Source organism: Westerdykella ornata (genome assembly GCF_010094085.1).
Source record: "Westerdykella ornata strain CBS 379.55 unplaced genomic scaffold EI97scaffold_15, whole genome shotgun sequence".
NCBI classification, from domain to species: Eukaryota; Fungi; Ascomycota; class Dothideomycetes; order Pleosporales; family Sporormiaceae; genus Westerdykella; species Westerdykella ornata.
The window spans coordinates 344,354-360,833 of NW_022986865.1; the positions used below are offsets into that span (position 1 = coordinate 344,354).

A 16,480-nucleotide genomic window follows, 5' to 3' on the forward strand; every position below is an offset into this window, starting at 1 on the left:
TGGCACCATGGAGTAGACGGTGGGAAGAATGACTTGTATGGCAGTGAAGATCTTGTTGAATGTTAAAGAAAGATGATGTTGCTCGTTTCCATTTAATGCCTCGAGTCTATTCGTACTAAGTGTAGGCGATGCCACCAACGCGCGTGGAGAAATTCCGTTTCCACAACGGAAGCATGGATCTCTGCAGTTTGAGTTCCGCATTGCCGTCCACGACATGTACGTGACCAGGTATGCCAAAAACTTCCTCACCAGACGTATCGTTGAATTGCCTGATTATGACGGTCTGTAGTTGTGGCAAGCGCTCCGCCTGTTGTTGCGGGATGTTCTTCAGTAATGATCGCAGCGCCTGGGCCTCACTCTGTGGAAAATCGGTATTGATGACCATATGCTCGATGCTGGGCGGAAGCATGCTGGCGATGCAGGGAATATCATGTTCTGTCCAAGGGGTTTCGCCGTCAGGCACCATTGCCGCTAGACCTCGTCGCTGACCGCTTTCAAGAGGCGGTCCACAAAAGATCTGCACGTCTACCTCGAGAGTCCTCAGATTATTGAATGCGAGGAAACTCGAGGCGCCGTTGATAATGTCACCATACATCTCGTCGATGGTAATTGCCATTTCTGTGATGGTTGCGCCGCAATGTCGAGCAATGGCTCCAATGAAAGCACCCGCGTTCCAGTCATGCTCACACCCGTGCCATTTCGTCTCGTGCGAATACCGGAAGATCTCCAACTGGGGCGTGCGAGATAGGAATTCGGATATACCATCTGCATCGATGCAGCAGTGCGCGAGCTCGATGCGACGCAATGAGGAAATTGCGTGGTCCGATCTCCATCGGAAGGGGATCCCCGTATAGGAGTCGTCAACAGCGATCAGAGCCACCCCGAACAACTCCCGCAGACCTTTCAAGGCTAGAAAAGGCTCCACGGACTGCAGGGCAGCTCTGGCCTCGTAGCCTGAAGGGCTAAATGGTAAGAGTGTTTCGAGATGCTGGAGTGGTCTGCCAACACCCTTTGCGCCCGCGTTCGAATATGCTACCAAGGCGTCGAGGACGTAGAGCAACTGCCTCTCTCTATCAGTCAGCGCGGACTCTGGGCGGAATTGAACCCATGTTTCTGGAAGTTGCAGGGACCTCAAATTCGGCAATTGGCTCAGGAGAGAGACAACCGTACACGGCACACCCTCGAAGTCGTCCTCGTCGTCGACTGTTTCATCCTCGTCCATCATGGCATCCCACCAATCTTCCACATTAACGCCAGCACTCTCCAGCCAAGCGGACTGGGTGACCATGTTCTTGATCCCATCCATAGCCTCCTCCTCCATACGGAATTCATCGGTAAGCTGAGTTGAGCCGGATGCATTGTCATCCGGATTGGGATTCCTGAGGTTGAGCACATCTATGTAGTCTGCGACGGAGGGATCCCTCGAAATCTCGAACAGAAGGAGCAATGGCTTGCCCCGGTCGTTGCTCGGTTGAGCCGCGTAGCGCCCGATCCGTGTGCGCCTGTTGTGATGAAATATCTGAGAGGAAGCCCGTGCATAAATCAGTTTGCAGCTAAGGGCAAAGTTTTCTAGGCCATCAGGAACGGCAAAGTCGATGATCTCGTCAAGCACCTCGCCTGGTAGTTGAAGTAAGCCCATCTCGAGATGGAATGAGGCCGCCAAGCAGGAAAGTAAGGATGTCCCCAACTCGCCTTGTTGATGGATGATAGGCCAAAGGAGTGCACTCAGCCGTGCTCGAGAGGATGACGGGATGTCGGGTGGAGAATTGGGCTACGGCATCAAGCGGAGTCGGTTGTTCGTAGAGGTGGTTGAGACCACCCTACGGGCCCCCACGTGAAAGACTGCCAGGCGAAGCTTTGCAGCATGGATGGAGGGGGATTGGGTTATCAACCAATCAGAGCGGGCGCGAGACGTGAGTATCAGACCACCACCTCTGATGGCTTAATCACCACCCTGCAACCTCTCCGCAACAAACCTCTTCCTGTTCCTCACCAAATTGTCAACTCTTCTTGCAATCGGCGACGACCTTGACGGTGAGAACTCCTCTCCTCTGTTGCTTCAGGTTCATTCCTGCCGCGTCCCTTGTTCTTCTTCTTGGACACACCGATCCCATGAAAAAGGCTGACAGTCCACAGTCCTCAACCAAAGTATTGTGGACCCTTCAGGTCAACGAGACGCATTCTCCGCCTTGTAGGCACCATGCAGGGACGTCGCGCAGCTGCCGGCCAGGGAAACCGAATGGCCTTATGTGAAGTCGCATCCAAGTTCTTCCAGATTTGTCGAAACAACTGTTCGTAGGTGTCGTTCTCCGGATGTGTTCCGGCGGAAGTGGCACCCCTCCAATCAGCACGTCACCAGGACGTTTGAAACCCTCTACTCCACGGGCAAACTAGGTATGACGTGCGATGGTTGACTTGGTTCTCTGAACTTTTCATTAGCCGTGCGTCCTGATACATCGGTATCGAGCGATCTGATAGCCAGCATTCCGATAGCCAGCGTTATGCTATTCCTTCCCTCTCACCGGTCTATCATGAGGTGTGATCGCTCATGGAGAAGTTGCGGGCGTTTATACAGTGTTCCACGACGTCGAAGAAAGCCGACGACAGTTCTTGATCCCATACTGTGAGATGTGGGATCCATTGGGACGCCAGATGCGTCTCTGCCGATGTGGCGAATCCGGCAACGCAAGGGACATCATGGAGAAGATTCAAGCAGCTGGGGAAAGGAAGGCTAGTTGGAGAGAAGCTCGCTCCCGTCGTGTTATGAGAGTTGGGTTGCCTCAGGCGTCAGCGACCGCACTGATTGCCAAGCCGCTAGCCTTCATCCGCTACGACTCTTCCAGGAAAGATCGTCCTGCGGCAGATGCATGTTTTGACTTCAACTTTGTTCCTCCATCAAACGTCCAAGTTCATCGCACAGAGGGGGTCTTCATTTTGACTTGGGGGATATCTATTACACCGCCCGAACTTCCACAACGCAACACTGCTGTGGGCTGCGGTAGTGATGGAAACAATATGCCGCCTTTTGAGACCAGCATGCGTCTTCCAATGATCGTATAAAAGCCCACTCGCGATATGATACGAAGTCCAAGTAAACCTCTGCACTCTCCTCAAAAACCATCAGAGGCTTTTACTTCACACCTGTACGACAATGCACAGACTCGTCGTCAGACCATCAACTGCCACTTGTCAGTGCTACGCGAACTGACGACGAAGAGAAGGACCCTCCGAGATGGTTTCTGCAGTCATGAAAACCATCAAATGCTCAGACCCCTCTTAAGTCACTCGTTCAGAGTCACTGTTTAAACTGTGTCTCACTCCAGTCATCCCCGAGTATAAATCCACTCTTCCTATACCTCCATTTATTTTATTTCTTTGTATATACACACATCAACGGTCATTTCTTAAGCATCGAAACACTTCTTGACTGAGACAGTCTTAAACTATTTTCTGATAATTACCGCTTCGACCAAAGTTAATAATCATCCATTCGACATGGGAAAAGGGTCTAGCAAACTGCCCAAGAAATCAAAAGACAAAGCTTCCCGCAAATCGGTTAGTCAAACTAATGCGGGGACTTGGAGAACTAGCAGCACTGCAGAGAGAGCCGACGACATCTTCGCGAGCTACGGGAAGGACGAGAACCCGACAGAAGCAGCTAAGACCAAAAGAGCACAAAAGAATCTTGAAGCTATGATGCAGAATGTAGAGGCAGAGCAGCAAAGAGATGCTAGGATGGGCCCTCACAACAAGCCAGAGTCCAGCAAGCAAGCTGAGGTTCGTCAGCCTAGTAAGGGCCATGATTTCCACACTCCATGTGCACGAAGTAACAGATTCATAGGATCTTCCAAGAAGTGGGAGCGTCGAAAAGAGACGCGTGAGAGTATGTCCACCTTGGACGAAGAGCAAGAGGAATGAGTTCAATGCGCTTGGAAGTGAATCACAAGCCGGATCGACGCTCGCCAGCTGTTTAGAGTGCGCGGTAACTGAACCTAAATGCGTGTTGGATTCTGCCTGTGGAACTCTGGCGTGGCATTTTGACGCCGCGATCTTCGGGAGTGATGCATCTATGTAAAGCTTTAGATGTTAAGTTGCTCCAGACGACCATTTCCATGATACCCCTAATATCAGTTCACTCTTCTTTCTCCTAAATGCTGGAATCTGCACATTTTCCACCTCACGTTGATAGATCCAATGTCTTCCTGCTTGATTGGGCAGAGTTCTTCGCAGATCTGGATCATGTCTCGCAAGTCAATGCATTAGACTTAGTGTGGTGAACTGCGAGACTAGGACACTCTTCTGGTCATCGCCAAGTACATCAACTAGGACAAGCAGGCAGTTAATGATCGACAGCCACATCGTCTCCGAGGCTTCACCGGACAGGTAGGTACGCAGATATGAAACCTACGCGACCTTTGAGTTTTGCGGGAAACTCCCCTGTTCAACAGGGGTGAATGTTAATCTACGCGGCACGCTCATACTCCTCTTGATGATATCATTGGAGGGAATTAGGAACACGCGCAATATGAGCATAATTCTAGAGATAACATCGAGGATGGTCAGGAGCATTAGCAATTAGATGGGTATAATGGAGGCCTTGGAACTAGATACAAGCGACGAGTGTACCCTACAATTTGTACAATTCGAGCTTCCCCATATAGAACCCCATTCAGAGTACTTCACTCTTCTATCCGCAATCCTTCAAATCTCCATCCTAACAAGAAGCACCAAACCAACACCCCCAAAAAACCCCCTTCACAAATCCACCATGCGCCTCTCCATCATCGCCCTAGCAGCAACCTGCCTCTCCCCCGCCTCCGCCGCCCTAAACTGGACTTTGCAAAAAGCCTCCAATCCCACCGCCGACCAAAAAGACGCCTACGCCCGCATCGAAAACGCCATGCGCGCCGCCGTCGCCCGCTACCACCGCTACTCGGACGCCCAAAAAACCATCCGCGTCTACTACTCCCCCGGCGTCCCGACCGCAGAGGCAAACTACAACGGCGACCTGCGCTTCGGCAGCGACCGCGCGTACATGACTGAGCGGACCGCGATGCACGAGATCAGCCACACGTTGGGGGTGGGGCAGACGGCTGCGTTTGATCGGAAGTGTAAGGCTGGGGATTGGAAGACGGCGCTGCCGCTGTTGAGGAGTTGGGATGGGCCGAGTGCGAAGATTAATTGTGGAGGCGGGCATTTCTGGCCGTATGGACTGAATTATGAGAATGAGTGGAGCGAGACGAATGCGAATAGGCATGTACAGCTTGTGCAGGCTATGTTGAAGGATGGGATGTAAGAGAGGTTTGCGCAGGATTGAGTGTTGATGGTTTTAGTTATGTTCCCGTTCTAAAGCATAGATGAAATTATAATCGCCGTTTGGTGCACGATTTTATCGTAGCAAATTTGGGAGAACTCTGCCGAGCGTACTATGACAACTTAAAATTCGGACTGTCAGAGCGAGCCCTTAAAAGTATTTGGCCTCCTGGTGGACTAATGCCGGTTTGAGGTCAGAACTTAACGAAACCATGACAATTACCGGAGGCATGCCTCAAGGCCGGGCTTGTGCAGTTGCGTCTTCTCCCCCAGATGTCGACCCGACTTGCTGGTACTCTTTCTGGACCGGTTTACGTGTCCTAGCGTATTTGCTCCTGCGCAACGTGCCCCGTCGATTGCCCTTGCGCCTCGCCTGGTCTCCGCCGTTCTTAAGTGGCTTGAAATTATAATATTCTGATAGATAACTGAAGGAGTGACATAGGACACATTGCGGACGAGTGTCGTAATGGCTCTGGTGAAGGTGAAGTCTTAGAAATTGATTAGGTGCGAATACTTAGCAAGTACACGTGGACCTGTCTTCACAGGGTTTCCTGCTGCGGTCTAAGCCCGGGGTAGCTGTAACGGGACTCACGCGCGTGGGCAAGTCGACTGCTTCGCTAAGGAAAGCGGACCCAGTGAAGGAAGCAGAATAGACCCATAACGGTCTAGGAAGAGGTCTTGTATAAGTACATTTCTGGTATCCTGTACATCAGTCATCACAAGGAAAATGTAAGCCCAACATCCTCTATTACCCCGAGTACCCATTACCTCGCCAATGAATCTCTCATTCCTCAAGTCGGGACATGATCTTCTCCTAATGCTCGTAATCAAGTCTGTCCAGAGAGAGTGGCTAATCATGGATCAGCCATGGTATTAAGGAGCAAGAAAGCAAACGAGCAATCCGCGGGACAGCCGACTAACCTTCGTTCGAATCCCAATCATCATTTTCGTTATCATCTTCAAGCTTCTCGGGCGTAGGAGGCATAAGAAGACGGTTATAGACCTCATCATGTGCAGCCCACGACTGATCTAAAGATCGAACATTCTCCTCCACCACTGAATCATCGTCACTGAGCACTTCGAGCTCGGGTGGAGGCCGGGAATACTCCATACCCTGAGGTCGTTTTGGAGCAAACACTGCCAGTAAAGGCCGGAAGGGATTTGGATACCAGGTTGGCGGAGGTTCCGTCCATTTCGACCAAAGAGGAGGATCCATTTTCCACGTCCCGTATTCATCCTCTTGACGCTTAAAAGAAATGTGCAACTCGTGTTTGAGGAACGTCACCATGTCTTTCTGACCAGAATATACACCTCGCCTATGCGCGTCGTTCTCGCTAAGCGGCATCACCGGGTTGGCTCCATGTGCTCGACCCCAATCCCACGGTTGGTCGCAGGCAGTTTTGAGATTCTCTTCGGCGATGGCCATCTCATCCGCTTTGAGGTATCGAGGAACATGCATGAACCAGCCTCGGAAATGGCGACCGTCGTTGAACAGAGCCGTATGAGGTCCCTGAAATGGAGCAACGGGTGACTTGGTCATCGGATATGGAGCCCATTCTGGCCCTATCAGTTTCCAAAAGCTTTTGGGAAGCATGCGGTAGGGGACGCCAGGCCCGTTGTAGGGCGGGTATACGGACGACTCCCATTGCCACCACATAGCCCTCATATCTGTCTCGATTTCTGTCTTCCGTGAGTCGGACAGCACTCGACTGATGTGAAGCCAGTTGCCATAGTGGGCGTGGTCGGGGAGTCTGATTGCGGTGTGCCCGGTGCGGAATGTTGATGGGGCTTTGGCGTCATTGTTGATGAGATCATCGAAAATATCTAGCCAACTCGGCGGTTTCGCGGTTTGGGCTTCGGGCTTTGACGTCGAGAGTATTGTAGAAGTTGTTCGCTCCCCAGCCATATTGGATTTGCTGCCAGTCGAATAGTTGGTTGGAGCCGAGTTGAAGTAGACTTGAAATCCTTATATAAGTGACTTGAGGAAAGATTGTGAAAGTCGCGCCGTTGGATCCGTAGCCCGAGCGTTGACATTACGGAACCGTCACGTGTCGCCTGCGATCGCGGTGAAATCGCGGGAAAGGAGCTTGCGTGCTCACAGCCAGTCACGCAGAGCACATGATTCCACTGTCACCCACAAATGCGATTCCGGAACAATGGCGAGTACCTCCACGAATGGACCGAGGGTAGTTGCGGCTTGTCTGATGTTGAACCTACTTGTCTTCGTTCAAGCAGGGGAGCTTAACCACCTTTTCTCAAAGCTCCTCATCACTCTCAACTTCGAACTCTTTCAACATCCTTTCCTGGTCGTCCCGCTCATGGTCCGGTGCAAGCGCATGCTCAGACAGCCGCCCCTCCTGAACGCTTGTTTTGTCGACTCTCCAGCCAGGGTTACCCGCAAACCATCTGTCGATTTGTTCCAAGCTCTTGCCTGCGGTCTCCACAATGAAGTAGTAAACGAAAGGAACAAACGAAGCATTCAAGATGGCGTAGATAAGGTACATGAACCATCCCAGATAGTGAATGCCAATCGGCGTCGTCTGGACCACAACATAGTTGAAGAGCCAATCGGATGCTGTGGCAAGCGCGGCACCTTTCGAGCGCATGGAAAGGGAGTTTACTTCAGCTGGATACAACCAAGGGACCGTGATCCAGCCAAAGCTAAAGGCGGTGAAGTAGAGGAACATAAACACCGTGGCGACGATACCCGGAACGAGACTGCTTCCGAGGTTGGACTGCCCTATTCCCACTGATATTGCAATACCGAGGAAGGCAAGGGACATGCAAGCGGCAGATATCATCAAGAGAGGACGGCGCCCTACGCGCTCGATGATTGTAATTGATGCCCAAGTCGCGCTCATGAAACAGAAAGCATTGATGGTGGCGATGATATGAGAGGTGAGCTCCGGCAGACCGACCGAACGATGTAGAACCAGAGGCAAGTAATAGCATAGGACATTTATACCTGACAACTGCTGGGCCTTGCATTTGTTAGCGGCGGACGTGTTTATGCCGGTAGATCCCTTACCATTTGAAGCAGGACACCAAGAGACACTCGTCGAGTAGCCTGGCCTCCAGCGAAGACCTGTTTCCATGATGCTTTTGCTGCTTGCTCGACTTTTACAGACTCCTTGATTTTGACAAACTCGTCTTGTGCCTCGCCATCGCTATCACTCAAAGCCCTGAGCACGTTCCGAGCTTCAGCATCCCTGCTCCTCATGAGAAGCCATCTAGGACTCTCAGGCAAGATATAAACCATGCATAGGATAATCACGCTGAAGATCAGCTGTATGCCCAACGGGAACCGCCACTGAGCCTCTGAGCTAGCACCGCTGAAGAGAAGCGTGATAACATTGCTCATCACGAATCCTCCGACATTCACGGTCATCTCCTTCACGACGGCGCGGCCCTTCTCCTCGCTGCGGCTGCATTCCACATGCCATACAGGCGCAGTAGCCGTGTTTCCCCCATTCCCAATCCCTGCAATCAGTCTTCCCCAGACCAGCCAGGTCATGCTCTGCGCCACAGTCTGAATCACGATTCCCACAGTCATGATGACAGTGAACACCATCAGCATCCATCTTCGTCCCAACTTTTCTCCCACAAATGACGATAAGATAGCGCCTCCAAAACATCCGAGATCGTATATACTGGTTACGAAGCCTAGTACTGATGGCGAAGGATCCGCGAAGTACGATATGAAGGGCTGTCCGACCATAATGCCTCCGAAGACACCTTGCTCGTATCCAAACAGACACATCACTGTGCCCGCAGCAATGGATATTGCGGTGTGCAATTTGTGACCGACAAAGTAGTATGGGGCGCGAAGACCTTCTTCTTCCTTCTCGAAGCCATGATCGAAGTGTGAAACGTAGTTTCGGGACCGGTCATCGCGATGATGGGGTTGAGTGCCGTTCAGGGGTTCTGGCTCAACGGAGGAGGGCAATGGGGCGTATGACATGGTGGGCGCGGTCGAGGAGGCGTCGTTACTAGAAACGTATGCATCGGGTATGCCGTTGGGTACAGGGGAAGTGGATGGTTAGATAGGGGTTCGGTGTAAGTATTGTGGGAGTGTATCGTTGCTGGTGAAATGAGCTTCTTGGCGCCTTGGCTACAACTCCTTATCGGAAGCGAACGATCTCTTTCAATTTGCTTGTAAGACAGTTTTTGATCTCCAATGTTTGCGCTGCGTTTGGCATCTGGAGTTTAAACGGGGGGTTGGTGCAATGACGATTTCCGGTGGATAGTCTACATGGTAGGGTGGAGTCCATTCCAAGGGTCTCCCACCTATGTTAGCGACACGTGAAAGTCGGTATCCCCACCCATGGCGCTACACAGTAAAAGTCGGCGGATGGCACATGAGTTGTATGCGAGTGCAAACATTGAGCTGTGATCATATATCGCAATCAAATTGGCAAATCTATACGGTGTGCCCCCCGACGCAACATACCATTGTATACTAAGAGACGGCGGCTCGAAGAACTGTAAACTGGCGAGTATATTTCCGATACTGTGATATTCCAATGCAGGGACATAGTCATTTCTTTACCGGACCGCTCCACTCAAACCAAGAGACGCCCTTCCCTTTCTAAACAGACAAGGAAGCCAGCCATAGTCTGTCGACTCTATATGTGTATATCTGACAACGAACGTGGGGTATATCTATCCATGATGCGAGAGCAAAGAAGCGATTAGGTCTAGGTGGAGGAGACAATTAACCTCCAAAGGAAAAGGTGGCATCAGGGCCCGAATACAACGCCAAACGATGCCTTGCCGGGACCTCAAGATTCGTGCCCATTTCTAGAAAAAGAGGAAATGATCAAAATGTCCGACTGCTTTGAAGTCACACGAAAAATGCAGAGTTGAGGGCTCTGTGGAAAATCTTAGATGGCGTTGAACTTGCCCATCTCCATGCTCACCTCCTCGGTCTTCATGCGTTCCCCGTTGGCATCCCTCCTGCACCTCATCATCTGCGCAATGCATGCACCGGCGATCAAGAAGGCTGTTATCATAAAAGGTATAACGAGGATTCTTCCCGCCATTTCAATGGAACATTGTCGCTCGTACTCACTCCATACTCTCCTAGCGCCTTCAACGGTCTTGAGTTCGCAGCTCCAAGTCTCGAGGTCGAAAGTGCCGATGTTATAACGGATGCCATCATTATCGGTGCTGTTGTTGAAGGGATTGTTTGGATCGTTAAAGCGATCCGCTTGTCGCATGATGTATCGTTCATGGAAATGCGAGGTTGATTTGTGCGTGATGAAGATGGAAACCAAGGAGAAGAGCACAAGTACAGAGTTGCAGAAGTGCAGGAACATGCTGTTGCGACGGAAGGCATATGATTGTGTCTACTCATGTGTCGTCAGCCAGGTGCTCGACGGTGAAGTTCAAAACCTAGTTTGAAGGTATGTCTTACGAATTTACCACGCTTCCAATCCCATAGCACGCATGCTGCATGTACAACCCCAATCACAAAAGCGACTACGCCGGCTACAATGGCCAGCTTTGCCGGCGCTGTGTACAACCGCCCGGGCAACGCTGCCAGAACGGTGGGTTCGGGATCTCCGGTTTCAAAGACAAATCCCATATCGTGGTTGTCTTCGATGAATGCAAGAGTCATCGCTTTGAGTCCGACAGTCGCCACAGATAAAACGACCATGAGCGATAGGAGTGTAAGGTTGAGGGCGCGAGAGATATGATATTCGCGCTCAGTGATGACGGGCCTGTTGAATACAGGTTGTGATGCGGTGCTCTTGAGTCGAAAGATTCTTGTAAACAACGCAGGGAGCCGAAAACCGGATTTCTGGGAAGTGGAAGACTCCATCTTAGGGCTTTTCTTGCATAAGGCCGTCACCGAGGTTTCTTGGTGAGAAGTTGTTGAATAATCCGACCAGAAATATGAATTAAGAGATTATGATCGAAGGTACTGAGAAGATGAAAAGGAGAATGCCAACGCCAGCAGGTGGACAACGGATAAAGGCAGTGAAGGGGTTAGCAAAGTGAAGTAGTGGACGGAACCGGACAGTGTAGCGTTCATAACAGCAAAGCTGCAGGACGACAAGAAAAGACGAGCATCGAGGTATAATGCATGGCTATGGACGCGACTGTCATTTTCATACTGAGATTGTACCGAACCCCCTCCGCGATTGTATCTACTGTGCTCGGCAGGCAATGCTGTACCACGGCATATAACGGTACTTTGCAGACTGCTTGAACCTAGTGTTCCATAGAATGCCCTTTTAGTCTCCCAAACTATGCGATGGAAGGAATTCAGCGATGAAATTGGTTCTCCCGGAGTCCCGCGACGACTGGTGTTAGAGATTCGCGACGCGCACGGACCTTCACCGTTCCTGAGATGTAGCAATATAAGGCTGAACTAATCTCTGCATCGAGGATCAAGCATGTTTGGATGTGCGGCAATTGTCCAGCTGTTTCTGAAATGTCCTTTCATGGCATATTTCCCGAAGTATAGGCTGATATGTAAGTACCATCATATGTGGTCAGAGCGAGTGTGGTTAGTAGAAAGTGGGATGTATTGGCGATCAACTCTAAACTTGGGACGGCTGCTGCAGAATATGTGTTAGAGCGCCCAGATATTATTGAACTGAAGGAAAGTCTGTGGCAACGCCTTGCAAAGCCGACCCCAGCGGGTTCGATGTGGAGAATGACATGTCGTGCAAGGAGAGACGAGTGGATGTTAGCAGAATACGACCTGCTGACCAAATCTCGGTTTAACGCAATAGGAGAATAGTAACCCAGCAATTGAGGCATAGCAGAAGCCGGTGACAGAGCAAAAAGGGCGGATTGACCTCGAGACGTGATGGCATAGGAGTATTGAGGTCGTATTACAATGAACGCTAGGGCTCGCGAGTCTAGCCGGATTAGGACAATTTGGGAGCTCTGCCACAGCTCCAGCCACACACGACTCCAAGGCGCGTCAACCTCTTATCACCACGGTATCGCGTGAAAGGGCGCCTCAGTCACCACTTTGTCGCTTGGATAACCATGGCGGGCACGCGTCGACAGGAGATTGACCTTGCATTTGCCGCTAACAATGAGCTTCGCAAAAGAGTACGCGCTGCAATAGGTATGTCAAGCTGGTCCAGATCTCTTCGACATAGACACTTCTAAAACCTTGGCATAGATGAGAACCCTGCGCAGACCACTCTCTTCCAGGAAATATCTATCTATATTCTCAATCGCACATCACAAGGAGCGGAAGAGCCCGCGACGAAAAAGCGGAAACTAGAGGACAACAATGGCGTTTCTAATGGGGCTACGGGGGCTGGATTAGGAGGCCTCTCCAGTGCCGTAATCAAGGCGTGGAAGGCATATCCTGCTGTCAGCTTTTCTATTCCCCAAAGGAAAAAGCTCACACTAGAGCTCGTGGCCGGCAAGCGAGATGGCGGAATACGGGGCATTGGGCCTGATGGTAGCGTGGAATTCGGCATAGCTTGGAAGGATATCGGTGAGTAGCAATGTACAGATTGATTGGAGCCTGACTCCGGCTGACATTTGGCAAGACCAGATCTTCTGCTTACCCGTCCCCGAGAAAGCAAAACGTCAGCACAACTTCATTGCCATCCCGGTGCATGGCGACGGCGTCAACCCCGTGCCGGAGCACCTGAAGGCATCTCCGCCTGAACCTGTCGTGTGGACTTTCGAAGAAGCAACGGGGAAGAACATCATTGAAGGGGAGGATCCTGGCCCGCAACCCATGGCGGATGCAATCAACCAGTGTCTAGGTCAGGCCGGAGTGAGGAAATCGGTGATCTTCCCGGACGCGAATGAGTTTGCGAGTGCGATACCTCAGAGCCATAGGAAGGGCGAGAAAGCATTTCACGTCAAGGCTCACAGGGGAAGCAAAGAGGGTACGTCCTTTCGGGCTTGTTCATCACGATACTGGTATTCATTATGCTACAGGTTATCTATTCTTTACGGCTGGCGGCATAGTGTATGGCTTCAAAAAGCCCCTTGCCTTCTTCGACTTCGCAGCTATCAATTCGGTCTCGTACACGAACGTGCTCCGTAACACATTCAACCTGGTCATCACCACGCCAACACAAGAGGTCGAATTCGGCATGCTTGATCAGGCCGATTATGAGGGAATCAATGCGTACGTACAACATCACGGTCTTCAAGACGCCAGTATGGCTGCAGAGCGCCGTGCCAAGAAACTCAACATCAACCCACCTGCGGAAAAGGACGAGGAAGGAAACGGCACCGCTACAGGCGAGGAGAACGGGGAGACAGAGTTGGAAAAAGCAGCAAGGCTCATGCAGGAGCAAGAGGATGAGGAGGAGGAAGACGACGATTTCGATCCTGGAAGCGAGGGCGAAAGCGAAGGGAGCGGGACCGACAGTGAAGACGAAGAGGGACAGGATTATGATGACCCAGAAACGGGTGATGTTGAGGAGGATGGGTATGAGGACGAAGATGCGGCCATGGATGCCTGAAACCGCTAGGGTCACCTTTAAGTCTCCAACTGATTGCCGCAAGGTTCCGATGGGGAACATGCTGCATCTGCCCCAGAGTGCATGATCGATTCAACTTACAGATGCCACCGGTCCACGTCATCGCCGGCTGCGCCTGCGATTTTTGCCAGACCCTCTTCATACTTAGCTTGTAAAAGCTCGCCGCCGGACGTGCGGCGAAAGACAGCAATAATCAAGTAATTGACTTGGCTGAATCGGGTCTGGGGTATGCCAACCCCATGCAGGTGCAATCTATTTCCCAGGCCGATGTGCGATCGACAACACCTACAATCTATTAATCAGTTGAGTCGCATTCCCGACTTCTTCGGAATCTTGAGCGAACTTTCCACCTGCCATTGTCGCGACCGTTCCCGCAACTAGAGTTCAGTGCATCCGATGCTACTATCTCGCCTTCAGCGCTTTGGAGGGACATATGCGAAACACATTTCACCATGCGATGATCGGTTTCGGATTCCAATCGCCTTCCGCAGAAACCCAGACCGGCCCGCTGAATCTCTCTGCCACAAAACATGAACCATGCTATTCGCTTGCTTGAGACGGGGGAGTGAAACAAGCGTCTTCCCGAAAGGCAGACGAATAACATTAGTTCGAGGATCAGTATTGGCTGCTTTGGCGCTTTTTGGTCTCCTTTCCCTCTATGCTGCCGTCTGGGGCCTCGGCAGCACCTTCGACTCGTTACGCTATCTCAGGACAAGTATAGACACTCGCATAGGCTCACATAGGCCATCGTCTCAGGAGCAACCATATCTATCATCGCGGCATCTCATCTCCCGGCTCATTGACGACTCTCAACAATCGTTTGCAAGAACTCTGGCTTCTGCGGCATCCTCCCTTCCAGATGCAGCAGCGAAATATCGAGTACGAAGGGGCAGGCATCCGCCCCCAGGCTTCGAAACATGGTATAGCTTGGCGCAGTCCTACAATGCGGTCATAGTAGAGCAGTTCTGGGATCAGATATGCGAAGATCTAGAGCCGTTGAGGGGATTAACGCCGCCTGAGCTCCGGAGACGCGCACAAGCTGCGGAGCTTGTGCCCCGAATACGATTACAAGACGGTCACGTAGATGTGGATGATGAAGAAATGGGTCCACATTCGAAGCTGGATGCTTGGAAAGCCATGCTCGAAGAATTAATCAGGGACGGCGCCCGGTTCCCCAATATCCGTATTGATATGGCAATAAACACGAACAACGAACCTGCCGTTCTGGTGCCCTGGGAGGAGATCCAGATGCTGCTCCTGGAGACTAGACGAGTCCTACCTCCAGCTGAAGATCTCACACTCAACTTCAGCGTTCCCATTGGAAATAACACCTCCAATTCAACGACAACGACATCCTCGTTCGACCCGGAATTCCTCGGCCCTCATCTCCCACCCCCATCGGACGGCTACCTGGGTCCGCGCCCGTACAGACCCTACTGGTCGCTGGTGCAACCCGCTTGCCCTCCATCTTCTGCAGCTCGTAAACCGCCTTTCAATCCTATCCTGGCCGATATATGGCAGCCACAGGGCCACACGGATGCTGCTCATTCTGCACCGAATCTTCTCTTGAATAGGACAAGGGATCACTCCGGCGGTTATGTCGGCAACTGGACAAAACCGACTGATATATGCAACATGCCGTGGTTGCAAGGTCTCCATGGAGCTTTTGTGGCACCTGACGATATACGGACCACGCAGCATATGGTTCCGATGTTCAGTGGTGGCGGCAAATTGGGTGTCAATAATGATATCTTGATTCCCGGACTAGGGGACTGGAATGTGAGCGCCTTGGTGTTTGATCCTACGACTTCACCAGTCACTACAGCATGGGAGAAACGAAATTCGAAGCTGTACTGGCGCGGACCGGCCACTGGAGGGAAAATAACGAGGAGGAACTGGTGCCGATTGCAAAGACACAGGTTCGTTAGTATGTTGAATGCGTCGCACATACATGTCGCAGACCTCAACTCGGGCTCCGCAAACTCAAGTGTCAGAGGCGTTGGACCCGCGGGCAACTTCATCCTCCCCGGGGAAGGTGTATATGAAGTAGAGGCGCAGCGAAACAAACGCCTGTCCGATTGGGTGCGGAGCTGGGCCGACGTTCGGTTCACAGAAATGGAGTGTGAGGATTCCAGTGCATCACCATGTGCATATTTTGCAGAATATTTCGACCTGGATGAAAACAAAGCGGGAGACCAGGCTCAACAGAGTTACAAGTATGTGGCTGTGCTTGATGGGAGTGGCGCCGACGACGGCGGGGAGTTCTTGCGAGGACTGGCCAGTGGGAGCGTGGTGCTTCGTGCTAGCGTTTATAAAGATTGGAAGGATGCTAGGGTGTGGCCGTGGGTGCATTATGTACCTCTGGACAACACTTTCGTGGACCTTTATAGCGTGATGGCGTTCTTTCTGGGAAGCTCAGGAGGAGGTAGCAGAGAAGGCGATGGGCATGACGATATGGCTCGTAGGATTGCGCAGGAAGCAGGGCAGTGGGCGAGCAAAGTGCTTAGGAGAGAAGATATGTTGCTATATCTGTATAGGCTTGTGTTGGAGTATGCCAGGATATTGGACGATTCACGGGAGAGGCTGGGTTGGGCGGGAGACCTCGTTGAGCAGGAGCGACTAAGAGGGATGGCACATGTAAAATGATGTTATTGCCTAAGTCCGTCATTGCTTCGATTAAAAAATTAGGGGTA

General features: G+C 51.5%; 8 protein-coding genes across 8 annotated transcripts; 4 read left to right on the forward strand and 4 right to left on the reverse strand.

The window, feature by feature from the left end:
* Positions 1–115: 115 nt before the first annotated feature.
* EI97DRAFT_379811 (uncharacterized protein) lies at positions 116–1,639 on the reverse strand (the record flags this gene model as incomplete). Its single annotated transcript, XM_033795733.1, has 1 exon — positions 116–1,639. One exon carries the CDS (start codon positions 1,637–1,639, stop codon positions 116–118), a length of 1,524 nt encoding a protein of 507 aa, XP_033652792.1.
* Positions 1,640–3,495: 1,856 nt separating this feature from the next.
* On the forward strand, positions 3,496–3,918 carry EI97DRAFT_443488 (uncharacterized protein; the record flags this gene model as incomplete). The annotated part of the gene is made up of 1 exon (XM_033799830.1): positions 3,496–3,918. One exon carries the CDS (start codon positions 3,496–3,498, stop codon positions 3,916–3,918), a length of 423 nt encoding a protein of 140 aa, XP_033652793.1.
* An 850-nt stretch (positions 3,919–4,768) lies between these two features.
* Positions 4,769–5,296, forward strand: EI97DRAFT_451154 (uncharacterized protein; the record flags this gene model as incomplete). The annotated part of the gene is made up of 1 exon (XM_033800325.1): positions 4,769–5,296. One exon carries the CDS (start codon positions 4,769–4,771, stop codon positions 5,294–5,296), a length of 528 nt encoding a protein of 175 aa, XP_033652794.1.
* An 844-nt stretch (positions 5,297–6,140) lies between these two features.
* EI97DRAFT_459553 (uncharacterized protein) lies at positions 6,141–7,219 on the reverse strand (the record flags this gene model as incomplete). Its single annotated transcript, XM_033801017.1, has 2 exons — positions 6,141–6,163; positions 6,235–7,219. 2 exons carry the CDS (start codon positions 7,217–7,219, stop codon positions 6,141–6,143), a joined length of 1,008 nt encoding a protein of 335 aa, XP_033652795.1.
* A 484-nt stretch (positions 7,220–7,703) lies between these two features.
* On the reverse strand, positions 7,704–9,136 carry EI97DRAFT_350930 (general substrate transporter; the record flags this gene model as incomplete). The annotated part of the gene is made up of 2 exons (XM_033794839.1): positions 7,704–8,294; positions 8,342–9,136. Coding segments are annotated over 2 exons (1,386 nt in total), but the record flags the coding sequence as incomplete, so codon positions are not given.
* A 1,060-nt stretch (positions 9,137–10,196) lies between these two features.
* Positions 10,197–11,430, reverse strand: EI97DRAFT_451172 (uncharacterized protein; the record flags this gene model as incomplete). The annotated part of the gene is made up of 3 exons (XM_033800326.1): positions 10,197–10,661; positions 10,730–11,065; positions 11,383–11,430. 3 exons carry the CDS (start codon positions 11,428–11,430, stop codon positions 10,197–10,199), a joined length of 849 nt encoding a protein of 282 aa, XP_033652797.1.
* An 835-nt stretch (positions 11,431–12,265) lies between these two features.
* EI97DRAFT_82340 (Rtt106-domain-containing protein) lies at positions 12,266–14,047 on the forward strand. Its single transcript, XM_033803113.1, has 4 exons — positions 12,266–12,400; positions 12,458–12,781; positions 12,837–13,184; positions 13,237–14,047. The coding sequence occupies exons 1-4, from the start codon at positions 12,319–12,321 to the stop codon at positions 13,767–13,769; spliced, it is 1,287 nt and encodes a 428-aa protein (XP_033652798.1). The 5' UTR covers positions 12,266–12,318; the 3' UTR covers positions 13,770–14,047.
* Positions 14,048–14,513: 466 nt separating this feature from the next.
* Positions 14,514–16,394, forward strand: EI97DRAFT_363582 (uncharacterized protein; the record flags this gene model as incomplete). The annotated part of the gene is made up of 1 exon (XM_033794990.1): positions 14,514–16,394. A coding segment is annotated over one exon (1,881 nt), but the record flags the coding sequence as incomplete, so codon positions are not given.
* Between the last annotated feature and the right edge of the window lie 86 nt (positions 16,395–16,480).